This window comes from Melopsittacus undulatus, chromosome 7, assembly GCF_012275295.1.
Source record: "Melopsittacus undulatus isolate bMelUnd1 chromosome 7, bMelUnd1.mat.Z, whole genome shotgun sequence".
Taxonomy (NCBI): Eukaryota; Metazoa; Chordata; class Aves; order Psittaciformes; family Psittaculidae; genus Melopsittacus; species Melopsittacus undulatus.
The window spans coordinates 4239885-4267343 of NC_047533.1; the positions used below are offsets into that span (position 1 = coordinate 4239885).

Genomic DNA, 27459 nt, shown 5'->3' on the forward strand with positions numbered 1-27459 from the left:
GTCACAGACTTCTCCCATTCCCTTCTAAAGTGATGTTACCTTTACAAAACAGTAAAATATCCCAATGCATAAGCCATCACTTTGGCTGGACTTTGTTGCAGTATGCAGAGGGACATGAAAGATTAGTTTTTCAGTAGTTATTTACCTTGATGAATAGCCCTATTTGGATCAAATAGACTGGTAATGGTGAGCTAATACTTTTCAATGTCTTGTCTTGTGCTATTAATATTACCTTGTCATGTATCCATTTGAGCTGTTGGATGAATGTCTTATGTTCATACTCCTGTCACATTTAACGAATGATTTTGTCAACTCATTCTTTACAGCTTGTGGTGAAGGATAGCAAAATCTGTGGTCTCCTGCGTATATAAAAACCATTTACTGTACCTTTTAACTTCAATGCAAGGGCGTCCTAAAACACAGATAACCAATTTCCAACAGAATTATGATGTGTGTTTACAAAAGGGGTCAGAAATATGCTACTGACATTTATGATTAACACAGCAAAGGGAAACAGAATTTGTTAATTTTATATTTGTCAAATGTGACAGTCAGAATTCAGGTTTTTTTCAGCTGCTGCTGCTATGAACCTAAGAAGGCAGCATACAGCTACTATGAGAAGCAAGATATCCATTTTATTCACCCATTTTGATTCTGATATAACTCCACTGTATATGCACAATTGTAAACCATAAATTGCCAGTTACCTGATGCTCTTACTGTCCTTTTTATTGGTTTCTGGTATGTGGTTGTAGATAGAAGATAATATCAATGAAAATGAGCTGCGTCCTTAAACATCATGACGCTTTTCTCACAGTTCCATGGGCATATTGTTATAATGAGATCTATTATACCACATCTACCTTGATTAAAAATTGAATTGCTTGTTCATTGAACACAACCCTTTGAAATAGACACCTTCTCATGAAACGACATAAACAGGAAAATGTCAGTATTCATGTAACACTTTATCAGTGCAGGACATAGTAGGTTTTATTGACATGTATTGAACTCGAGCAAGTGGATTTTTAAGGCTTTTTTTTTAAAAAAAAAGACTTTTTTTAAAAAAAAAGCGTAATAATTTTTTTTAAGTCTTTTTCCCTGAGAATGAGATGGAAACTGCATGGGGTTGTTTTAAACATTTGTGTGAAAACAATGCCATTTGGCCTATTTTGGTACAATAGGCTTCCAAAAATCTAGCTGTAGGTACCAAAGTGAAGCATCTAACTGGGAGCAGTTTCCTACCAAGTATGGGGAAATGGACATCTACGAAAGGAGATGAAGCAAGCATGAGACAAACCCTCTCTGGCAATATCTTTCCTTTAATGCTGGCTGTAGTTGAAATCTTTCATTTAGTAGGGAATGACTGATATACATAGTGATTGGAAAACTGTCAGCCATATGATGCAGAGTGCTGTGCTGATGCCCTGTTCTCTGACACTTCGCATCTTACTGTATTTTCTTTTTGTGTAATGCTTTGATATATTTGGAGCAATATTAGTGTTTATGTGTGTACTGAGATGGTACTTATGAGAACTATTCATGGATCAGGATCTCATTGTATAAGATGCTATGCAAACAGTTCCAAAGGACACTGTGAAAGAGGTTTCAATATAAGATAAAATAAGAGTCAGCAAGTGGATATCTGCAGATTGCAAGAAAAAGACAGTACAAGGTGTCAATGTGATAGGTAGCAGCAACCACACACCAGCTTCCTAACTGTTGTCAGGTTTCTTTGATATGTTCTATTTTTTTGTCTCTTTCTCCCCCCCGTTTTTATGGATCACTGTGTTAGCTATTCTGAGTGCCTTTAATCATTGTGAAAGTGGAAAAATACTTTCCAGGTAGAATCTGAGTAGAATTAAAGGGGGGTTGAGAATTGCCTAATACATTGGCAGTTCTAGTTGTAATAGAAATAAATGAAATACCTCATGCAAACACATATATGCTATTTTGCTTGGCTTGTTTTTATTACACCACTGGGGGTTTGAATGGAAATATTCGAAGTTACCTTTCTACTTATTCAAACAGAGCTGACAATTGCTGCTGTCGAACAGCAAATGCATCTTGAGTCATGTATTTACAGTGCCTAGCAATATCCTGTTTTTCAGTATGATTGCATGTTATGATGACACCTTGTCTAGATAGAGCTTTCTTGTCTGGACTGCAAAATAGAGGAAATTGCCTTTCTTGATGTTTCATCTAACTAAAAATGCATGATTTAAGGAGACTAATGGCTAGCCCAACTTCCAGGCTGAATAGCTCACAGCTTGTGTTTCAGTCTGCAGTTTTTCTTTGTTAACCAAAAAAATGGAGAAAATGCACTAAAAATGTTTCTGCTTCATAATCCTACAGAGCAATAAAGCTTCCAGGAAAAATAACTTAGAATTTCAGTCATCTTTCTGCCTGTCTTTCGAATGTTCATGAAGTTTGACATTAATTAGTGGGTATTAACAAGGTAGGGAAGAAGTTAGCGACATCCTTCTAACATTAATACTGTCTCAAACAGATGTTCTTATGAAATAACAGGTGTTTAATTTTCAGTAACTTGTAGGATTCTTGTGTTTTTTTCCTTTGGAATAAATAGTAGTATTTTTTCTAATCTGCATGGAAAATGGCTTAGAAAGGTTTTCCGTTTATACCTGTTGGAGATGCTTGAAAGCGAATATGAGCCTCAAGGCATGTGCTAAACAAAATACTTATTATTGCATGGAATACTGTTCAGTGCAGGAATTAGAGAAGGCTTAGAAATATTCAGTCTAATATTTTTAATGGTTGCTTGAAGTTAAGCCCCCTAATCCATATTTGGCTTTTAAGTGAGCTGAACTGTTTTTTTAAAGTAGTGTGCAGCTTTCAATTCTCATCAATTTGCAATGTATTATGTGGTAATCACTGTCATCTTATATAGATCCACTCAGTCCAGGAGGATTAGATGTATGTCGGCACAAGTCTCAAGAGGGTTTCATAGAGTCTGGGCCCTGAAGTGTTTGATATTTGTATGCTTGCTGCATATATATGACTTGGAGGAAAGAAAGTAAGTAAGAAAAAGCCAAGATCCTATACAATGCTTGAGGTGTAACACATCAATTCTTGAATATAAGTAGCACATGAACACAGTAAGAATATGTATTGATAATTCTCCTTTCATTTACTGGTCTGCTTTCTTTTGTCACAGCTACGGAAGGCAGTAATGGATCATATATCGGATTCATTCCTGGAGACCAATGTCCCATTACTGGTTCTCATTGAGGCCGCAAAAAGCGGTAATGAGAAGGAAGTGAAGGAGTATGCTCAGGTCTTCCGTGAACACGCCAACAAGTTAGTTGAGGTAAGTGACCTTAATGATACAGCTAGATTTCCATCTTGCCTATCTAGGAGAGGCAGGAAAAATCATATACTGGCTGAAATGTAAGAGGTAGCATTTCTGGAACACAGGTTTCAGGAGTTTTGGTCAGCTGTATCCCAGTGATTGCACAACAAATGTCTGGATGACTGGCAGAGGGAAGCATGTGCTTAATTTTAGTAATTCATTCAAGCAATTGAGCATGTTAAAATTTCTGTTTCCAGTATTTTGTCAAAAGTCACAAGCAACAAGCAGTAAATTTCTGTTCAGATTTACTAACAGTACAATAAATCACAATCTCTGTTAAGTAAAAGACAAATAGCTGTTTCACATTACTATATCTAGTACTGGCCAAAGGCTGCTCTAGACTTAAGAGCTTATCTGAACTAAAATATAGAGAAAGCACAATCTTAAGACTGTTCTACTCTTGAAAGGTCTGTGTTATCTGTGTATATATGTATATATATTCTCTTTCTGAAAAAATATCCTGAGTAAAGGTAACAGATCATAAGTTTAGGTCTTCAGGGGTGATATTGCAATAGCTCTGTTCTACTATGAGGAGTACAAAACATGATGATTGAAACCTGGATGCTCATAGAGTGGATTTGTAACAAAATAATGATAATATTCATCTTAGTTTGCCCTTTTAGTGGTCAGAAACTATGAAAAATGCTTGTTTTTCTTGAGAACAAATATAACTTGGTGATATGCTTGATATCATTATGTGGCATTATTGATTTATCTGTACTAGCATTATTTTGAAGAATATGTAGCCCTTTTGCAGCATCCTTTCTTTCTGGCCATACCATGTGTTTTTTATCAGAGGAAAATGCTATTGGGGAACTACTGGTTGGACAAATATTGAATGATAACTTTGAATAGCTTCTGTTGTTAAAATGTACATTGTCCTAATTCTCTGGTACCTGAGCTGAAGTAACAAGTAAAGATTTCCTGGTTACTATTGACAAAAGCTAGACAGATCCCTGGCAAAATATGCATGAGGGGGTATTTTTAGTGGGAATAACGTGCTGTTCTGGATCATCTTGCTCTTCCTATGTATAAAACAGAGTCAAGATAGGTCAATGTGAGAGTCGGATGTTTGCTATACTTGACTTGTAGGCACCTAAAGGTAGGTCCCAGGATTTAGAAGCTCTGGATGTATTCTGTACTGAATGCCATAAGATTTAATACTTTAATCTACAAGAGGAGCACAGGACAGGAGCTTTCAGTCCTGACCCCTCTGCATTATGCAGAGATTTGTTATGGCCACCTGGTGACTGGAGCTCCTACCCAAAGAATTCTAGGATTCTAAATTCAACAAGAAAGTGGTCATGGTTATCTCTCTTAGGGTTTTACAACTCTAATAGTACATTGACTTTAGTCCAAACTAGAGCTATGTTACTGATTTTGAGCATATGTGGTTATCTTTAGGTACCCCACCAGTAAAACGATGATGATAGTAACAATAGATGTCTTTGCTATAATACCTAGGTTTTTTTCCATTTTGGTTGTTCCAGACTATTAGAAGCAGATCCTTAATTGATTCTTGTATGCCTCTGACAACTGGTACTAGCTTGTTGGTCTATCCTTACTGTTTTCCAAGGATGGTATGGATCTTAGCCTTATATTTCTAAGGATTAATCCTGTTTGGAGTAATAAAATATCTTAAAGAAGTTGATTTCTAGTGCAAGTGGAATTTTGAAACCCAAGTTTCAGGTTCAACAGACTGCATAAGAAAATAAATATTTGGAATAGATTTATGTCCCTTGTACACTAAATTTTGCACTTAAAGTAGTTTCATCTTTTTTACTTAATGAAGCACATCAATATCTTAGCAGATGGGCTTCTATGGTTTTGTGGGTCAAGTTTTTTGCAAATAGTAAAATGCAGTTTAAAGATGAGACATAATCAAGTGACTATGAAATGTAAGATTCTTTCCCAGGCACAGGGCCAGAATTCCTTGCTAATATATGCAAACACAGCTTCACTGAAGTTACGTGGAGTTGCACTTGCTTATGTTAGAGAAATTTGGCACTGCAAATTCAATACTGTTAAAAATCTATAATATTAATCATTCATTTTAAAATTGGGATCTGAATTTCTTGGATATTCTACTGAGCTCATTAGAATGCCTATCAAAAGGTCAGGAAAAATAATCCATGTTTTAATATTTTTTAATATAGAAGCTACATTTTATCATTCTGAGAAAAAAAGAATGCATTTCTTGATATTTGATGAATACAAATGGCAAAATTTTCTTTGCATAGATAATATTTTCAAAAACATATGCTATAAGAATGAATCTTATGGAATACTCAGATCTTCTCTTAAGAGCTATTTTCATTATTCATATGTTTTCCGCTCTAAGGTCTAATGTTTTCTCTTTTGCCTTTCACTTGACTTGCTACATGTGAGAATAACAACTCAAGAATAATATATATTATTATTATTCAGTAATAATGAGAGGAATTCTGGTTTTTCTAGACATACACTGAAAACCAGTTTTGTCTGTGGGTTATGCTGGAAAGCCAGAGTAAGGTGTCATCCCATGAAACTTGAGGCCCTTCATGTGTGATATGTTCATTTAGAAGCCTTCTTGTCTCAGGCTCCCTCCAATAGCCCAAGAAGACAGAGCAGCTCAAGAATGAGACCCAGCTTAACTATAATGTAAATCTTCCAAATAACTCACATTGTCATACAGATAGATGAGATAAAAAAAGGTAATAAAACAGAATTTAGATGGTACCATTCCAGGCTTGGATGGCTAACGTCTCTTCAAAGCATATTTCAGCCGTCAACTCTCAATCGTTCTACCTTCTGAAACCGAAGCTAGAGAAGTAATGGGTCCTATCCAGGTCATGATCTTTACCTTATGAATCCCTGTAATGTTTCTAAAAGATTTATCTCTAATGATTGAAAGTCAGTAAATGCCTGAGTTGTATTGCCAGCATCAAATGTGACCTTGGGAAGTCATTTAACTTCTGCATCCAGGCACCTACATTTTTAGCATAAGGTTAATGACAGATAATTCTAAACCTACCATGCAAAGGCACATGATTGATAAATCAGCTCAGACTTATTCAGTGCATGCATCAAAGCTCTATATGGAGGCTAATTAATTAATTTTTATTATTCTGTTTAATAAAGCTCCCTTGGTTTAACCATTTACTCCTCTGAACTGTTTCTTGTAAAATTAAATGATCAAGTAAAACAAGTTTTTCTGGGAGATGAAATTCAGCATCCAGCAAACTGATGAACCATGATAGTTAGCTGTTTAGTTGCTTTCAGTAGGAAGCATAGTGTTCATAGTTTAAGTAAGAGCCATGAAAATTCAGACATTAGAGCCTTCTAGTTAAATTAGTGGATTGGATCAAGCTTTCCATTCATCCTCACAAGGATGGAGAAAAGTCTAAGCAGTTATAGTCCAAACTGGGGGGGTCATATTTTTATCGAAGGACTTCATTATATGGTGATCAGTGAACTTTTACAAAAGTTAAATACAGTTGTGTTACTCTTCCTTGAAACGTACTTCCAGTGAAATTGGAATGAAGGGGATTTTTGTTCTGTAGCATGAACTCACACAGCACCATATTTGAGGCAGCTGAAAATCACCTTTTGAAAAAGGAGTGCCTTACCAATTTTGCATTAATTTTTATGAAGAATTTTGTTATGCCTGCATGTATCTGAGTTTCATCTCATACAAACTTAAAGGTTTCTGGAGACACCCAAAATAATCAAAGTTATCTTCTAAGAACACTTGGCTGGTGGAAGAACTGTATTAGGCTATGTTTTATGGTGATTAAAATTTGATACAGTGCAAGCAAATCAATAGTATCCCAAGGCTGGATAGCAATTTGTAGCAGATGAAACCTAACAGCAGCATTTCTGCTTCTGTTTTACAGGCTTTTTGTCCATTAGGCTTGCTGGAGTCTTTATTAACTTTCTCATATAATTGCCATTTTGAAGAGGATACTGAGCTTAATTTAGGGAGTTTAGGGGTTTGGCATTTTCTTTTACAATTTCAAGGTTGGGGGGAAACTAAGTGTTTGAACTTCTTTATAAGACACAATTCAAGCTGTCTTTCATTTTCCAAAAACTGTATTGTTTGTAGCTTCCTAATTCAGACTGCTAGCATGTTTTCCCTTCATAAATGTGAAACAGGCTTATACACTGAAGATAAGAAGGAAATAAGCACTGCTAGCATGCACAGCATGCCCAACAAGCAGTTGGACCTGCTCAGTGACCTCTGTTTACTTGATTTAGTAGTGAGAGGAAAGAGGAAAAAGTGTGAAGGAAAATTTTACTATAGTGGTCGACAGTGAATTCATCTACATTTACATCAGCAGTAACAGAACTCATATCCAACCCAGTATTTTTACATTCCAGAAACATCTCTTGAATATTTGTTGGAGGAGATATGATGAGGGGAAAGCAAGGGCAGCCATGAGATGTGAAAGGTGGCCATGAGGGGTGAGGAGCAGTTATGAGAGGAGAGCAGGGGAAGCCATGGGGTGTGAGAAGCAGCCATGGGGGATAGAGGCAGCAGCTATACAGTGTGAGCAGCTATGGGGTGCAGATAAAAGGTGGCTGCAAATGGAGATCATAAGAGACAGACATAAGGGTACATCTTGATGGGAGATCAGCTTGCCCTTAGTGACATGGTTTAGTGGTGGGCTTGGCAGTCCTGGGGTAATAGTTGGACTTGATCTTAAAGGTCTTTTTCAACCTATTTGACTCTATGATTCTATGAAAAGCACACAGAGTATTTGGTTCATAAGGTATGCAATGCTAGACTTTCTTTTAGGGAATGATGATCATCTGTGTAAATCTGGAATGAACTAGAGATTGATGGAATTCTGACAGTTTCGTTTGGCACTCAAGCTCAATTTCAGGAGGTGCTAGTGATCTTCATAAGGAATACGTATTTGTTTGTGCTTTTGTAAATATTGTATAAGTTCATGAACTGAGTTGGATTTTCATCTAAGAAAGACAAAACCCAGAGTAACAAGCCTAAGAAAAAGATATTGGCTTGTTTATTTCTTCAAATTTAGTTCAAGGATCAAGGAATGTTCCTATTGATACATTTCACGAATACTGTCCATACTTGAAATGCTCCATCTCTTTTTATTGAAGTGCACATCTCTGTATTATCAGAATATACAACTAACTGTTTGCTTCTGGTTGTGTAGAAAAAGTGCCAATATTCTTTCATGGGTTCTGTAATCCACCTTCCACCATGAAAAATGTATGTATCCCTGGGTTTCCTCTTGCAGATTAATCAGCTTTTATTCTTGTATTTTTCTTTTAGTTGACATTAAGCTTGATAAGAAATAATATCCAGAAGATAATAATCTTTGGTTCTAATCAAGGAGTGTTAAGAAGGTCATAGATTAGTTTAATTCAAGCCCTTCAACTTGAGAGATTTTATGTGAAATTAAAGCTGTGGGCTACCTCTGTGTCCTAGTGTTTCATCTGCTCATTTTAGTTTCAATTTCCATCCCAGGCCTTTCTTCCCTGTGTGGGCAACAGATGTTCTTAATTCCTAGTAAACATCATGAGTATATTAAAGATAGCTAAAACCACAAGTCCAATTATCTGCAATGAGAGTATGGAAAGCTTGAATTCTCTGCATTTATTTCTTCCAAGTCCCTGCTGCAGCCAAAACGAGTTAGTCCGTCTCTTCACCCTAGAGGTCTATATGTCTTTGAGGCAAAGTGAACTCTTCTGTTTTCTTAGATTAGTACTGAAATGAAATCAAATTGCCTTATAGAAAAAGTGCATCACAGAAATAACTGCTGCTTTGTGACTTTTTGAGCCTCTTGTGCAGCTGTCCCTTGAGTAGATAGGTTCTTAAAGGAGTTAACCACTGTCTATGTTTTCAATGTTGCTTTCATCCAAGCAGTGGATGAAATTCATCCATTTCTGTCTTTGGGCGATGTGGATCCATCTCTGAGGCTTACAGAGACTGATTACAAAGCCTGCTGTAGGAGGAAGCAGTTGAAGAACATGCCTGTGATTTGCAGGCTGCATCATTGGCACAAAAGCATGGGTGAAACAAAACAATTTGGCAAGGAAGAACTTAGCTACAGCAGAGGTGGAAGGCCTGGGATGTTGATCTTTCCAACATCTGCCCTTTGCAGGTTTCTGCAGAATAAAGGATGGCTGAAAGGGAAGGAGCTTCCTTATCTCAAGGCTACTTTGGCAATGTAGTTCTGTTTCCAAAATTTCTTGCCTTTAATAAACACCCAGATAACCAAGCACAGCAGAATCTGTGACATTGTTAGCATTATCTTGAGTAATCACTTTCTGTGCATTTATCCTTTCCCTTTCCTTAGACTGCTGAGCTTCTACATCTTGTAGCATCTTTATTTGTTCACACAGATTTCTGTAACATAAATAATAAACCAATGCTACGTAAAGTTAACAACCTAGTGGGTAAGCATTCATGGGTAATGATGGTTCTGTTTTCTTTCCTAGGAGAAAAGTACAAGACTGAAAATGAAAACTAAAAAATATGAGTAGTAAATTACTGCAGGATGATAGAATCACAAAATAGTTTGGGTTGGAAAGGACCTTAAGATCATCCAGTTCCAAACCCCCTGCCATGGGCAGGGAATCTTCATGTGACTTCAATGAATCTCTAGCTTTGGGACTGTGGACATAAAGACAGTGCTGTGCTGGTTCTGTTATTTGAGTTCCTACAGGTCATCATTCATTAGCAAATGACTGCATTATATATTTTTACACACTGGAAAAAGAAATGCTGGAGGATTTTCTATCAATGAAAATATTTCAGCCACTTCTTCACGTTTCTTGCTCTAGTCTTTAGCGTATCTTTTCTTTGTGTACTTTATTGAGAAACACTTGTTTTTCTTCTTGTATAAATCTATTCCTGGAGATTTCCAGGCAAGCTGAATGTTTTTTTTTAAGAGAATTCATTTTTAACCTGCATATTTGTGGTCTCTGTAAAAGATGAAATCCAGTTACTCACTTTTTAATCGCTGAGTAATTTTCAACAGATATTTTCTGGTGACTAACACCTGCTTAAGTAGGGACTCACTTCCACTGTGATCATGCTACTGTGTTATGTGATTCATATGACACATCATCCCAAAATATAATGACTCCTACAAACTTTAGTATCCTTTTATGTCTGCTATCACATATAATCCAATCACACAGCAATCTATGTGACTTAAAACTAGTTAATAATAGAATCAGTGGCTCATGGTGTCATTTTAATTAATTGATTACGTAAATTATGGATTTGGCTCCTCCTAACCACTTGTTTGAATTTGTAACCTTAGCACACTAAGATGGCATACAACATCTGGGCCGAAAATCATCCCCTACCACTTCCAAAGGAAGAACTGCTTTGAAGAGGGTGAATATATAAGCCTGTTAGCATAAGGGGCCCTTTGGAACCCAGAAGTCCTTTTACCTTGAACTTAAACACCTATAGACATGGTTTTTATTTACAGACATATAATTTCTTCCAGCAGGGAAGAGGTTAAAGTAAGTGGAAGCTCCTGAGACAGCTCTTTAATTTCTCTCTCATCAATGAAAGAAGTAAAACTAGTTATCAGAGGCATTGCTCTCAAATTGTCAGGATGAATCCATGATAACATGCAATAAAATTCCCAGCTGTATGACTGCTCAGCCCACTCTTTAATAATTAGAAATCACTACTGGCAGGTGTGTAGTTTACTTACATTCAGTTTCTTTTACATATAGGCGGGTTTTCATATTTCTTTTCACTAGGCAGCAATTATGAAAGTCTCTTCACTTAGATGAAATTTATTGTCAGCTATTTGCATTGATCAACCTATTAGTTTCTTGGCAACACAGAAGAAAGCAATCTCTTACCCCCAAATACGGATTAAAATTGGAAGTGGAAAGTTCGTCAAGTGGTACTAACCTTTGAGGGAGATTAACAAAACAAGATGGTAAATGCCTGTCATTCTAACAGTCATATGACATGCCTTGATTTATGCATGTGTCAACAGGGCATCACTTCTAAGATTACGTTTTCCTCTCTCATTGACTGTTCTTTCTAGCAACTGGAAGATGTACATTTTTGAGAAGGAAGATCAGCCTATAATAAGATACATAGTTGGAGCTAAAAAAGTCAAGGATTATTTTGAGGAAATCTGTCTCTTTGGAATAACATGGCTAGGACATATTAGATAGAAATACCGCTACTGCCACAGGTTCCTTGTCTTTCAACCTGTTTCAGATGTAGTAAAGGTATTGGATAAGTTTTCAAGATGAACCCAGGGCAAGACCCTTTTATTGTTGACTTCAAGACTTGTGTTTTTAATATTTAAAATGGCTTTTGTCCATCAACTTCCTAATCTCTTCTTTTTATTTGACTATCTTCAATCTGTTGTGTAATGCAGACATCTTTGCCAGCTGTGGGGATCTAAAGGGAATATGTGCTTTTGAAGACAGGAAGCCTATTAGCTGTTCAAAGATTATATTTTCTGGACAGCCCCACCTTGATGCCCCAATATAAAATAGGATAGAAGAGTAAACATAAAGTATTTTATTTATGTCTCTGGTAATATACCCTAACCATAACTGATTCTCTCCCCAGTGTTTCTGTAAAAAGTGTGCTTCAACTTATACTGTATGTTTGGATTAATCTTTGCTACTCAGGACAGGTTAATATTATATGACTATGTAAAATGTTTGGCATCTTAGCCTTTGTTCTGTAATGTATTAGGTATGGTTAGATTTCAACAGTGGAACTCTGCTTTTACAGGTGCATCTATATTTTCACTGTCAGAAAAAAAGTTTAGTCAAATAACCTGTCTTTGAGCATTAAATTTAAGAGAAATAAGGGGAGTAGTAGGGAATAAGAGAAAGGATGAAATACAAGAAGCTATACTGGTACTCCAAGCTCATAGCAAAGGAGGAAATTAAACAAACAGCTTATATTACTATAGAGACAGGTAATCTGTCATCCATGATTGAGCCATTTCCAACATGAAGGACAGAGACAGAGGAACCAGAACTATTTTAGAAGCAAAAAAAGTTCAGTTCAAGTAGTAAGATACTTCTAAGGAAATTGAAAGGAGCATTTACTTCTAAGTAGTGAGTCAGAAATAAAGGAGAACATTCAGTCATGGTCAAAAAATCAGCAGATGTCCAAGAAGGAGCCAGGTCAAAGACCTGAGGAGAGAATGGCACCTTTAATAATAGAGTTCTAAACTGATGGAAAAAAAGAAATTGCAATCAAGAAATCTCATGATTTTGAACAAAAGTCTTAGTAGCTTTGATTTTAAAAAAGATTGCAATGGAGATATATGTGGCAGAATTTCAAATGTAGTAATAAATTGAATGAATAAATAAATGGAGTAATAATTAATCCAGAGCACAGTATGCAACTGCAAAAAGCATCATCTCCACATACTAGTATCTCTTATTATAAGTAATTTTTTTCCAAAAGATTAATTACCTGTGTGACTCATATCTATACCACCTATTTTTCTATCAGTTTCACTAGTATGTCTATGTACAAACATAAAATATCCTACTTTTACTTAGCATTTCCTAGATGCAAGTAATACCTGTAGGCAAAGTGTTTCGTGGCTTTACTGGAAAGAAAAAAACACATAAATATGTATTGTGTGTTGTCCTGGAATTCTAAGCATTTTCAGTACTGAAATGCACCTTTTGCCATTTTGGATAAGTTCAGTGACCATTGTTATTGCGTTTTCACACCTATAGTCTAAGCCTTGGATGGCTTGTGCACCTTTAAAGTATTTTTCTGTCAAAATAAATCCTCAAGAAAACCAGCAGAGTCAGACCAAAAATGTCTTTGTTTCCCCCAGGATCCTTGCTATTTTGACAAAATCTACAGCTCTTGCTGGAAGCTTTTGCTACAGAATTGCACGAGGGAAATGGCAGCAGAAAGCAGGGTGATGCTATGAATGGACATAGAGCAGACTGTAAGAAACAAGAGTCAGGGAGGGCTGTTTGGGGAAGAGAAGGTTTTAGGGTGAATTTTCACATTTTATTTATATGTGCCTGTAGTGCTGCTGCTGAATGTCAAGTACATATGGGACTGGATTTTTTTTACTTACTGACAGCCCATGGATTCAACAAGAAAATTCAACATTTCAGGTAGATATGGATCCAGAAAGTAAATATTCTCAGCCATAAATTTCCTAGGTGAAAACTTGTGCTCAGATATGAAGGAGATGTCGAAAAATCTATCTTGCTGAAAACCTGGTATATCTCATTAGATAAGTAGAGTGGTAAGCTAATTCAAAAACCATCTAGATATTACCAAGTAAAATACTAAAATCCTAATAACAAATTTCCACAGTGTTTGGAAATACATTTTGTACCTTAACTTGGAGATAAATTTCCAAATCAAAACCAACCACCTCACTACTCTGTTAGGAAAAAAAATATAACAAATGAGTGAATCATATTTCAGTGGAAAATCCTTTATGAGATATTGATGATAATAAAGGAAGGCTGACTTCATGGCTTAGCATGAAAGTCATTGGATTATTGCTTTATTTCTAAGCTTGGATTTCTGAAAATCTGATCAAATAATTAAGTGGATTTTCTTCAAAGTTCCAGAAAGTTTTCCCTGTGGCCTCGGAGCAAGCATGAGGAACTTCAGCCTGAGGACAACTTCTTAAGAAACTTTTAAGTAGCTCAGAAAAGGATTTTAGCATGAAAGGGTAATCTCAACAGCAAGTTTAGTTTCACAGTACACAGGTTATAAAATTTGTGTTTTGATGATCCCAAAGTGCTTCCAAAACTTCAAAAGCCTGGGTAAAGAAGTTCTGTAAGAAATAATCTCTTTACAATATTTTATGCTTCAAAAGTGCAAGATAGAGGGAGGAAAAGTCAAGATTCTATCACTGCCCATACTTCTTGCCATCAAAAGGATTCCAGGATAGAGGTCCTGATTCTAGAAGATGAGTAACTTACAGGCTAGTGATATCACCCTCATGTCTGGGTCATTATAACTGGGTGGGAAAGTCATTGCTGTATAATATGAACCTTTCATCATAGAGCCCAAACTGGTCTTGTTACGTGTCTCTGTGTAGTACATAATTCCGTGGTCTATCCTTTGAAGCACCAATTAAATGACACTTTTACTTGTAATGAAAAATGTGATTCTTACCCAGAGATGTGGGGAGTATGTAGCAGATTAGCTGTCACCTTTCCAGTGCACAATTCTAGTGTACTGTGCATATTGTTCAGTGGTTTAAAGGGATCTGTAAATTTTACCATGCCCAAGGAAACAGTTAAGAGCAGCCATAAGATCTTAAACAACTGTTTGTGACATGACTGAAGTCCTATGGATATGTTTTTGCTGCAAAAATTGCTATTGCCATAATGTTAGAATGAAAATAAATTTACTTACCAATGTATATTAGCAAAAGAACAAGGAAATTATCATAAAGAAGTTTTTAAATAAGTGAGGGGAAAATGAGAAAGAAGCAATAATAATACCTTATTTGACTCAGAATGTAACTTCCTTAGTGGGATAATTATTCATGCTGGGATGCCAATATAACTGAATAGAGTTTATGTAAGAGAGAAGGAAAGCTGAGGCTTTGTGGTAGTCCTCTCAGATAATAACAGTATCAAAAACCTTTCCTTTTAACACAAAGAATGCTTGGCAATTTTGTTGGTTTAAGTTATAAAAAGTGACTTGTACACAAATAATGGTTGGAATACCTGCTACTAACCACTGCTCTTACAATATTCTATAATGTTAAACCTCTAATCCTATGTAGTATTGGAACTAGTCACTGAGTTATCTTGACTTCCACTGGTTTAAAGGAAGTCAAACGCTTAACTAACACAGATAGGAAACTGTAACATTTCTCATTCACAATCTGTGTAAGAGAAAACAAGAAGAAACAAAATTCTGAACCTTGGTTTTCACACAAATATCTAAAATATTACTGTAATCTTTGCCCATTTCATTGAATAATGGTAAATAGATAGGATGAATAGATTACTGGCAACCTTATACAAAAGGTTCTACATCAGTGCAAAATATTAATTATACTAATTTGTGACACATGATTTCCAACAGCCTAACAGATAAAAGCATTAAAACCATAAATCATTAATTTAACCTGATTATTTTCAGTCAGTCTTTTATTTACTGCCTGCTCAATTAAAAACTGAGGTTAATGAATCTTTCAAATGTACTATAATATTCTAGTATTCATTATTTCCTCTCCTTCACCCTAGGTAAAAATGTATCTTTTTTTATCATCTCCATCCCTTTTTGGATTAGAGAGGAGCTTCTGAGTCACACCATATATTTTCATTTCTGATAGCAGTTTTCCCATCTGAAATGATGTACAGAGAATGAGATGGCAAAAAGCCAGGAAGCAGTAGGAGCTCTGGAGAGCAATGTGCAAGTTTTACCTTAAGCCATACCCTACATCTTTCTGTCTCTGCCATTTCCTGCAGAAGTTACCTTCTTTCTCATCCATGGACAAAAATCATCTTTTACTATAGTTTTATTTTTAGTAAAGCTCAGACTTCTGCTGAGAAACTTGCATCTTTTTCCTCATTTCTGTTGAGTTTCAAATGACTGAGGTGTTATCCCAATATATCCAGAATTGGTAGCAATCATTAGAATGATTCATCTTTTTTTATGTGTTAGGTACAAATGCAAAAACATCTTCCCCAATATTCTTAATGAGTATGATCCCATTCTTGTATTTATCTGCCATATTTTTACCTTCAGAAAGGCTTTTCTTTTTTAGAGAACAATTATTTCCCATATCTTCAAAGCAGGAGAACAGCTACTTTTATTAATTCTCATTTTGCAATGTTTAACAAAAATTAAATTGCTTGGCATTTTGCAAGCTGTAAGTAAACATGTAAAACCAGATTTTCAGGTGGTGCAAAAAGAGATGTTTTCCTTCATCTTCATAGGATCAAAGTCAGTCTTCACCAATCAGGTGTAAATCCAAGGCATGTAACTTGACTGAACTTAGAATAACAGTGCAGGTTGTCTTAGGACTTGGGTGATGCTTCTTGCCTCAAACATCTTGTAGTGCTCAAAAGCACCAAAAGTCTTATCTTACCTCATATAATTTCCTTTTTAAACTCAAAATGCTTTTTAAATATAATCAATAAATATCATCTCCACTTTGTAGGTGACATCCTAGAAGGTGAAATAATTTGCCCGAGTGTATTAGCAGACCTGTGGCAGATCTAGAAAAAGAATCTGATCGCAGCAGTTTCTGTCACTAGGTTATCAGGGCAGTTTTCACACTTCTTTATCCAATTTCTAGATTTTAACTGTACTATCTTTTGGATTTTGGTTGACTTGCTATTTACAGACCACTTAAAATAGTAAACTAGATACAAGTGAGCAAAAAGCTTCGAGCATTTAGAAGCCATTAGATACAGCCTACGCTTTACTATATATAAGCCAGTAAGAGTAAACATAGTATACTTCCACGATTCATTTCAAATAGCTAGGGAGTTTTTAAAACACAAGATTAAATTAATTTTGCCCAACTTTTGCCTTAGACTGATCTTCTGTCCTTTTAGATGGCTATTGTCTGCACCCTCTGGGTCATTGCTGTAGAGTTGTACCTCTAAAAGGTGTTTCTTAACCATGCCAAAGTAGAGATATCATTTAAAATGCGTGGGATGCATTGACTCTGAAGATATACTTCTCTCTTGTAGGGATTCTAGACAATTAGGTGGCAGTAGATGCCTTTTAGATAGCTAATGTTGAGTTACATGTAGTGAACCTCTACCTGTAATGACAAGTGACATGTCTGTGGTAAAAGATGTTTTGCCACAGAAGTCACTGCTATTGCCTGTGGTGCACTATTAATTCTGCCCTCAGTTACTTGCAGTGAGAAGTTCTGCTCTTGTAATTGCCTTCTTGTAAAAGCCCAGAATGCTTAATTTGCATCAAATTCTTCTCTTGTAATAGCACAATAATAACAATACCAAGACTTTCTGAAAGTGAGACAACCAGTGGCACATATCTAAGGGGAGCATCATCATTTTCTACCTCATGCATGCTGAAGATACATTTCGCTAACATTTTCTTTTAAGCTGCAGCAAAAGAATAATACCCTGCAGCCACTGCCTGTGGCCAGTTGAATCTTAACCTGTGTGAGCTCTCTGTGCTTATTTTAATCTGCAGTGTCTGTCAGACCTGCTCCTCTTTCCATCTTAATGTGCACTGAAAGCTATCTTGGCATGTAACTAATGCAGCAGATGGGACACAGTGCAACTTGGATGACCTCTACTTTCAGCATTTAAATAGCTAAGCTGATTTTATTAGCATAAAATAAACTTCCAAGAACTTCTTACAGTGTAGGCCAAGGTAACAAGTGCCAGTTGCAATCCTTTAATTGCAATAGCTGAAGAGGTCAGTTTTCATCAGTTTCATGGGATTGAAAGATATTTCCATTGATTTTAATGAGAACCATAGGGATGAAATTCCTAGAAAATTTCAGTTTTCCTCTAAGACAAGAAAGGCAAAATAACATGGATAATAGTGCATGAGGGCTTCATCAGTGTGTTTCCAAAGTCATACTGTTATTTTTCAGTGTCTTTGAAAAGAGACTGAGCACAAACACGGCTTGCAACATTGGGAGCAGAAAATCTGTGCTTAAAAATGATCAACACACTTAATCTCAAGACTGTCATGGTTTTGGGGAAGGTTTTCCTTTTGGTAATATTATTTTCAGTTCCAGATGGACCCCCTTTTCTCGTTATTTACCCTCCTTTTAGGCTGGATTGTAACACCCTTGGCTGCCACTACTAAGTCTTTACAGGGGTAGGGTTTATTTTCTCTGGGGCAACTCAAGAATAACATCCCCTCAATAAAAATAAACACTGTAAGTTTTTGTATCTATTGCAATGTGAAGATCAGGCAGCAGTTATTAAGAAGCAGCTACAAAGGCCACTTTGCACCTTGCACCTTGGTTTCTGACAGAGGGGTAAAGGTCTCATTAGCAATTTTTACCCTTATCAACACTTTCATCTTTAAAGCTGATTATTAGTATGCCTTCTCATGTCTAGTATTCATTTTTCATACATGAATTTAGACTCCATCCGTCCAGCTCCTATCCCATTTGTCAGGCTGAAATGTAGATGCATTCGATTAAACTCACTTTGGCAAACACTGACCAGGCTTTAAAATATTATCAAAAAATGACATAATCAAATCCATGGGCATATATTAAAAAATGGCACATTCTTTACAAATGTGCAGTATTTATGGAATGCAACTACAAATGTTGTACATATAGTTACAGATATAACTGTAACTGTGGTATGATCTAGTAACATGGATGTGGTAAAACTGATTTTCCTTTACCAAATGTAAGCACACCATTTAAGTCTGGTTCTACATGGCTTAATTTGTTTTTCCAATGTTAACAAACAAAGGACGAAACAACTTTATGCAAACAAAATAGCAAGGAGGAAGAAAGCTATATTTTTACTTACTGATATTGTTCTCTGCAGCTTTTTCTGCACAGGATTTTGTACTTGCTTTCATTGTACCCGCTTCCCTTTTCCTTCAGTAATATATTAGAGAAAATCTATTAGATAGGTAATATATGTATAATATAATAGACATATAAATCTGATATAATGGATAAAAACTATAGATAAAACTCTTGTTTATTCTTCTTCATATCCTATACTGTAATTATGGTGTTTTTGTTGTAATATTGATTTAGGGGGAAAAAAAGCCCATCTGTGTTTTTGTTGATAAAGAAATGGAAAACTGAATCCTACAAGAGGGAGTTATTTAATCTTTATTGAGATAATTTGTAGAAGGCTTGTAAGAAAGAGAAATAAGAGTATTGTGATTTGAAACTCTGTTTTGTAAGAAACTTTATTACAAAGAATATATTTTTATATTGCATAAATAATCATATTCCAGTTCTTGTAATCAAATTAAATACCATATTTGTAATTCATCCTGCAGCACTCTCATACTTGCATGATAATTATAATCATTACTTTTTCATCTCAATGTGTAAGAGAGCCTTTCTTTGTGTTAGAAGACATTTAGGGCAGAAGTTTCTTAAATTCTTCTTAAGAATGTACAAGATCCTGCACTTAGGAGAGCAGAATAATTTCTATTGAAGATGCAGGTATCTATAAAGCAAAAAAAAAAAGCGATGTTGAAAACCTTTGTTGTGTGCTGAAAATTCTTGAAATGAAATGCAAGAAAGACCATCAAGGATGGTAAATCATCAGATCATATTCTCTAAATATTCCTTAATCTAATTTCTCTTTCCAGTATGATTTCTGATCTATAAACTCCAGAAAATTTCAAACTGTTTATCAAAGAGCTCTTTGAAAGGTGATTCCAGAATTTCATTCCCATAATAATCACAAATCTCCTAAATGTCATTTTGAAAAATCTTACTACATCATGGAGCTCTTTTCTTCCTCCGAAGCACTTAACCTCCAATGCATCCGTAAAATGTTATTGTAGCATCCTCAAATGTCTTATTTCCCCAGCCTCATCAGAAACTCTTTGTACTTATGCAGTTCACGCTGCTCTTTTTACACACAACTGTTCCAAGTGAAGTTTTGTAATGTTTTATACTAACAAATTATGGTATTTCATCAGATTATGACTATTGATTTATTTTTTTTATTCCAACATCCTTAAATGCTTCTGCGTCTTGGATGCTTTATCTCTGATCTGGCCTTTTTAGTTTTTAAAATTGATTACACAAGTATGACTCCAAAGATAGATTATCATCTGTGTTTGTAACCTGTCACAGTTGTTATAATTCCTTATGATTTATCAGGCAATATAATTTCCATTTCTGCTTAATCTTCTCTGTGCTCTGCAGTTTCTTGGTCTGATGGACATTGAGATAATCCATGTTCCTTTGGCAGTTCCTCGGAGAGCTAAGTCCAAGCCTTTTGGCCTCATGGGTACATCTATTTTTCTGAATAAAAGAAGATCAGAGAGATGATGAAAAACTGAGATCACTCAGTGGAATTCTCTTATTTAACAATATAGACATAACCTAACATCTTCTTTCTTAAAACAACCATTTATATCCCTTGTTACATGAGTGAGTTACATTTTAAAGACAAGAAAGATCTATTGGGAACACATGTATAATCTAAAGGGACCGAGAGACAATGTTTAATCATTTGTGAAAATCACTTTGTGCCTGGAGACTCTTGTGAGACTGTCTTACTTGAAAAGAAAGGCTCCTTCCCGGAATACTATTTACTGAAGTCTGCACAGGCAGAATGATAATGGCAGCAGCAAGTGGTACTTCATCTGAACGGCTTTTCTTCCACCTCATTTTTGGCTGTATGGTTTCAGCTGTTTTACAACATACTGACGTGTATTTTGTCATGTCAGTACACTGAAAAATCTCAGGAATTCCCAAAATGGTTGAGAATCTCCAACTCTTAGGTAATTGACGATAATTGTTTGATAAATATACTTGCATTTACAGTATGTGACTAAGTGAAAAATGGCAGGATGGTGCAGCAAAATGACAGTTTTGTGAAAAATCAGTAGAAATCTTCAATGAACAGGGTTCTTAGTTGAAAAATAAGACAGCTCATTACATGTAGTTGGCGATGTCAGATGTTCATCTACACAATGAGAGAATAGCCTTGATAATAAAGGGAAAAGCTTGTAGGTGGCAGGTGAAAAATAGTGGGTTTATTTTCATGGAAGCAGGTTAAGTCATTCTGAAGCTGATGCAATAAATCCATACAGTTGAACGCTCTTCCCAGCCCTCTGAGCAACTATATATCAGAGATGTTAAATACAGAAATTCATACTGTATAATTAATTATCCCTAGAAAACCTGGAACTAGTGAGAAGCTGCGTGAAACAACTCATATGAATGGTTTCCTAGTAAGAAATACAGGTTTAGGTCAACATACACTATTTGTGAACATTTACTGAATTTGGCCAACAGAAATATACTTGGTGTCAACCTGAGACAATTTTTTATGATTATTTTTCATGGCAGCTCTATTTTTTGGCATGTGTTTCCCATACAGATAGTCTGTCTGGCACACTTGCTGTATTTTTATTCTCTTCTTATGAATCTGTCATATATGTTTATAATAAATCTCAACCCTCACCCATGTATATATTCTACTTAACTAACAATAACTATCTGGATGAACGATGCAAGGATAAATTAATGTATTAATAATATCCTTTGAAACTGTGTGGGAAGTCTCACATGTTTCAGAAACTTGGTTGTGTTTCCTGCAGTAGTGTAATACAAACCATGATGCCCTGACTAATTACTGTTGGAACTATATTTCTCAATCCCCCTCATTTTTGTTTAGTTAATATTTCTTCATTTCCTTCCTTAAGCTGAAATGTGAAATTGCCAAGATTTTCTTGTAAGCAGCTCCACTATACGAACCCCCAGACTTTTCTGGAAAAAATTATTAGCTATGAATTCAATGAAAAATAGCATATAGATATTAAAGAAAATAAAATTGATCTAAACACTGTATTTAATACATACAGTAGAAGGGTAAAAAGTAACAGGAGATACCCTAGTTATTTCTTGATCTAAATATATTTTTAAGATGTTCAGTGAGCTACAGTTGGCCAGAAGCAAAAAAACATTGTTATAATGAAGTTATTTATTGGTTTTATTTTTACTTGGAAGTGAAAGGACTGAAATACATGATCTATAATTCAAGATAGAAAGGAAATCCTGCAAAAATATATTTTACTTATGTGAAAAGTATGGGTTATTTTTAGTTTAAAAAATTAGTTAATATTATAATGCACAGAAAAAGTATAAATGTTAGCATTTCCTCACTATGTAGCAATTTAATACAAGAACATATACATAAAGAATTATGCAAAATTATAAATGAACAGGTAGGATTGCTTTGATTTTCCAGAACTAGAATTTCTTTGCGTTAGCAATTTTAACTGATTTAGCCTGAGTTTTACCAAAGAATGACTGTGTTTTATTTAAAATTCTGTTTGAAGGAGGTTCTGGATTATATATAATTGTCTGTATTTGAGTTCAGAACAAAATCTCTTTATTTTTCACTGAATCTTAAAGGTTAGTTAGTGCTAAAACTTTAGTACAAAGGCAGCAAGTCTAAGTGCTTTGTAACCTTGTTGTTTGGACATTGTCTACAGAGATTACTGCTGTGGGTATGTGCACCTTCAGGTAAATAATGGAAGTAGTCCTAGATATCTAAAAAAAAAGGTGGGAATTCTTGATTCAAAATCAAGGAGACACTCCTGTTGTTGGGAAGGTGGAATGGGAAAGGACATACAGTCTCACCTCCTGGAAAATAAGGTATAATGCTTTGGTACAGAGATTTTTTCCTTGGTTCACTCAGTTGTCCTCTGAGACAAAACCAGGTTGAGATTCTGTAAAGTTAGTTTCTTAAAACTTGCTCTGAGATCTTGAACCCAGTTTTCACCTCCAATGCTGTTTGTTTTGCTGTAGAAAGCAATAATAGCTTAGCTGAGATCTGAAAGCCTGAGTAAGAATGCTTTTCCAGATTTTGTTAAATAAATTGAGAAAAATTAGTCACTTTTGGCTTCACAAGTTACCCATCAGCTACAGCAACCGAGCTTCAAATTTGCAATATCACGGACAAAAGCTGAGCCCTCCTTGCTCCTCCCTTCCAGACTTGCATAGCCCTTCACAACCACCTGATACCTTGAACTAACACGGAAAAAACAGCAGAGCAGCAAAAAGCTATTATGCTTTTTGTCTCTGGTTTGCCTTTGTCAATACTTGGGGGTATTCATTACAGAAAAAAGATAAATTCCCTGTAAAGCAGAGTTGAGACATCACTGATAAATTAAAATGCTTTCCAAATTTAGGCAAGTCAATTTTACATCACCTGCCTTTTTACACTGTTCTTGAAGTTTTGGCTTGTTAGAGAAGAAATCTGCTTGATAGCAGCAGCTGTGCTATCAGTGAATCTTAAGGAAGATGATTATCCTGGTTAATTTGAAAGCAGCTTGTGTGCCAGCAATCTAGAGAAGAACCTCTAGTCCCACAGATCCTCACAAATTGTTCTCAAGTTTGATAGAATAGTTATTATTTCGGTTGGGTAGGAATTCTTTTTTAATTGGTTTATTCACTGTGTAAATGAAAGAGTTTCCCTTAGAATTTGTGTGGGGAAAATAAGAGTTTGTGCAGTTATTTAAGGAATAGAGAGTTTCTATTCTGCCAAGTAATGCTAGCCATTTATAAACAGTAGACTCTCTGGGAGATGCTTCAAGCTTGTGGTATCAGTATTTGTTGTGTCTTTACCCATGTTTAATGTGCTTTATAAAAGCCTGTAGACTGATAGACTAGCTTTTGTGTGGAAAGCAAGCTCTTTATGCTCCTTAGATTGGTTTTGTGAGCTTTGCTTTTCTCCACTTAGAGCCAACATGATTGGGAAAGACCTTAAAGATCAAGTCCAACCATTTCCCAGCACTGCCAAGGCCACCTTCTGCCTTTAAAATGGTCACCTCACATATACCAAGATGAATATATAAAGAACTGGAAAGTAAAGACTCTCATCCCTTAAAAAATAGAGCCATTCATTAACCAAAGAGGGAAAGCCATACTCCCCTGTAAGCCATTTGGGAATACAAGAGTGTAGCTCAAATATGAGGAACAGCTCAATAAAACCAATGAGTGATTCTGAAAAATGCTTCAAAATACTTTGGAACCTTTAATTAAAATACTGTAAGCTTGCACTGGCATATTTGGGCATCTTTTCTTAATTCAAGTTTGCGCAGTGTTCCTTAAGAGATAGAATTGTCACTTGAGCACCCTCAGCAGCATATTTGGCATTTACCTAAAGACTGAAGAGTAGGTTTCGATTCCACTGCATATATCTGCAGTAAGAACATGAGTTCAGTCCAGTATGTCTAATTATACCAGTATAGATGAATGCAGTATCTGCCCTATTTCATATTCTGAGTTTTTCAAGAGAAGATTTATTCTTAGCTGGAATGTTTGAATGTCAGTGTCAAATGTCAGCTGGAGTGATAAATGTTAGTTTGAGTGCCTGTTGTTTGAATTTGTGTTCCTTCAGCCCATATAGATGAAACTAGCATTTCTCAGCCTGTTGAAACCATGTAGGATTTTTTTCAGCCTTCCATAAATCATGTGAATTCAAGTAGAACATTAAGACTTTCAACTTGACTGTGTTTGCTTTTAAGCCGTTCTCTTGAAATGAGATCGAGATATTAAATGTAAATCACCTCTGTGCTCCCTTCTCATATTGAATGCTTGCCTAAACTGGGAGTAGCACGACATGAAAATCAGCTGTTCTATGAACTTCTAAAATGTGCGTAAGATCAGCTTTACTCACCAGTGTTTTCTCAACATATGCTCTATTCAAATATCCTCAACTCAAGTCCATTTGCCATTATTTATATTGGGTTTTGACTTCTAGTGAAAGAAAATTTAGGAATTTTGGCCCCAGTTAATACACTGAAAAATATTTTTTTCTTTGAATTTTTCAGAATTGGAATCCTGAAAAATTGCAAGCGTATCTGAGTCTCTGTGATGTTAGTTTTTATTTACTTTTATTTACTTTTAACAGAACAGGTGAATATTCACTGCAGCAACATTTTAGAATGGTTTGGGTTTGAAAGGACCTTAAGATGGTTTCAGCCCCCCTGCGATGGGCAGAGATCTTCCGTTAGATCAGGTCACTCAAGGCCCTGTCCAACCTGGCCTTTTCTGTCCAAGCTATTCATTACCAGACTTGAATGGCACTCTCATGTTACTACATACTACTCTATTATTTTGCATAGTTTCTTGATGTGTTTCTTAAGACTATATAAAGTCAGTGGAATAGGTAGCAGGTAATAATATTGCAGACTATTTGGCTGTCCTTCAGAAAAGGTAGTTTCTGAGATGGGAACTGCCTGGGGTATGTTTCCATTGATTCAGAAATGTAATTGGTTTCCTCCTGTATAGTCAAATAGCTATTTTCAATAGCTATTACCCTCAAACTACTGAGGTATTTTGTCATTCACACTGATGTCAATCAAAATCAATTCTGCTGAAGCTGAATCATATAGACTCATAGAATCATAGAATAGTTAGGGTTGGAAATGACCTCAAGACCATCTAGTTCCAACCCCCCTGCCATGGGCAGGGACACTTCACACTAAACCATATCACCCAAGGCTTCATCCAACCTGGCCTTGAACACTGCCAGGGATGGAGCATTCACAACTTCCCTGGGCAACCCATTCCAGTGCCTCACCACCCTCACAGTAAAGAATTTCTTCCTTATATCCAATCTAAACTTTCCCTGTTTAAGTTTTAAGCCATTACCCCTTGTCCTATCACTACAGTCCCTAATGAATAGTCCGTCACCAGCATCCTTATAGGCCCCTTTCAGCTACTGGAAGGCTCCTATGAGGTCTCCACACAGCTTTTTCTTCTCCAGGCTGAACAGCCCCAACTTTCTCAGCCTATATAGTCACAAATATATAGAAAGAAAAGAATAATTTTAATAGCAATTTCTAATTTTTGTTAAAACACACAATGAAAAATAGCATTGAAATTTTTTATCTCTGAAAAGTTGCAACGTTTCTAATTGGGAATTGCTGTCTCTGGTACAAAACCCCCTCACATGCTTGGTTCAGCCACATGGTCAGACCACTCATGCCATTTCTGTCCCTTTAGCTGGCAGGGGGCTGTCATCATGGCAGCTGTCAAGGTGTTTTAAGAGCTAAATAAAAATTGTAATGTAGAAAAGTAAATTTAAAAAATAATAGTAATTAAAAAATAAAGACATGAGCTTCCTGGAAGTGCATGGAGCAGCTGAAGCAAAAAATACTCACCTGACTCTTCAGCTTATTGTCATTCTGGCTTCATTCTAATGCAGTTTCTTCCTGTTCAAGATCAGTTTATAAAACTGCGTTACATGTTCACTGACCCCCAATAACCAAACAAATCCCAGTGTACAGCTAGATGAATAAATTCCAGTTTTTACTAGTATAAATATATGCTGATGGCTGTTCAGTGAATTCATAAAGAATTAACCATTAAAAAGATGCGGGTTACAAGAATAAAAAGGTATAAGAACAATGTATTTTTGTAATACATAACTCAATATCTGGTAGCAATGATACATACCTTTTTTGATAGAGACTACAGCACATTCTTTGGTCAACCTATTGTGTCTTCTTGATGCCAATGAAATAAAAGCTTTTGTGATCAATTGTCACATTTAGAAAATCCTTTTTTATTTGGCTCCTCTTGTACATGGACTGGCACTACAATAACTTCTACAGAGTCCTGTAAAAATTTCTGTAATGTCATTGTACATACAGAGAAGTGGAAACAGAGCAACATTTACTGCCATTTGTGTATCGCTGGTGAATTGATTGTGGAATTCATTTCTACCTTATTTTGTCAAAGCTACAATTTATTGACCAAAGAGTGTGTTATATGAGCCAAGGCTGCTGTAAATCACTGAAGCTTTGCTGAAATGGAGCAAAGCTACTGTACATCAGATGGGGATCTTTAGCTTTGTCTCACTGGATGGATTGAGTGAAAAAGCTTGGTCATCTCTGTTAGTGTTGGTGAGTTTTGTATTTCTACTCGAGAATTATGTTATTGAGTGAGATGTTGAATGTGATCTGCAGTTCTTTACTGTGTAAGTGCTTAATCATTTCTGTTTATAGCGCACTTGAACCCCCTCTATCTTTTACTCTCACACACAGAATTTAAAGAATTTACATTTAAAATTTGCTAACATTTAATGTGTTCAGGCCTTCTGTTGGTGTTTCTCACAGTGAGAACATTGACTGGCTTTCAAATAAGTAGAACTGTGTTAACCAAGGTCCATTTTAAATAACTCAAGTAGTGATCAAAAATTTTATCATTATATTTGCGTCATTTGGGGAGTCTAAAACACTACAAACATCTGAGTAGAGACAGCAATAACCACGCATTAAGCCTGTTCTGAACATAACTTGTCAGGGAAAGGAAAATCCTTCAGAAATATGTTTTGATAGTTTTTCATCTTTTGGTCTTCCAAATGCATAAAGATATCATAAGAGCCTGGGAAATACGTGGAAATCTAATTTACAAGATGAATTGTTTAGACTCAACCAATAATCCTCTCCA

General features: G+C 35.7%; 1 protein-coding gene across 2 annotated transcripts in view; it reads left to right on the forward strand.

The window, feature by feature from the left end:
* The window catches only part of CTNNA2 (catenin alpha 2), a 499450-nt gene that overhangs the window by 395037 nt on the left and 76954 nt on the right, over window positions 1–27459 (forward strand). For both annotated transcript variants that reach the window (XM_034064746.1, XM_034064747.1), the window contains exon 9: window positions 3176–3328. In XM_034064746.1, the coding sequence (XP_033920637.1) occupies window positions 3176–3328 (153 nt within the window). The remainder of the gene's footprint in view (window positions 1–3175; window positions 3329–27459) is intronic.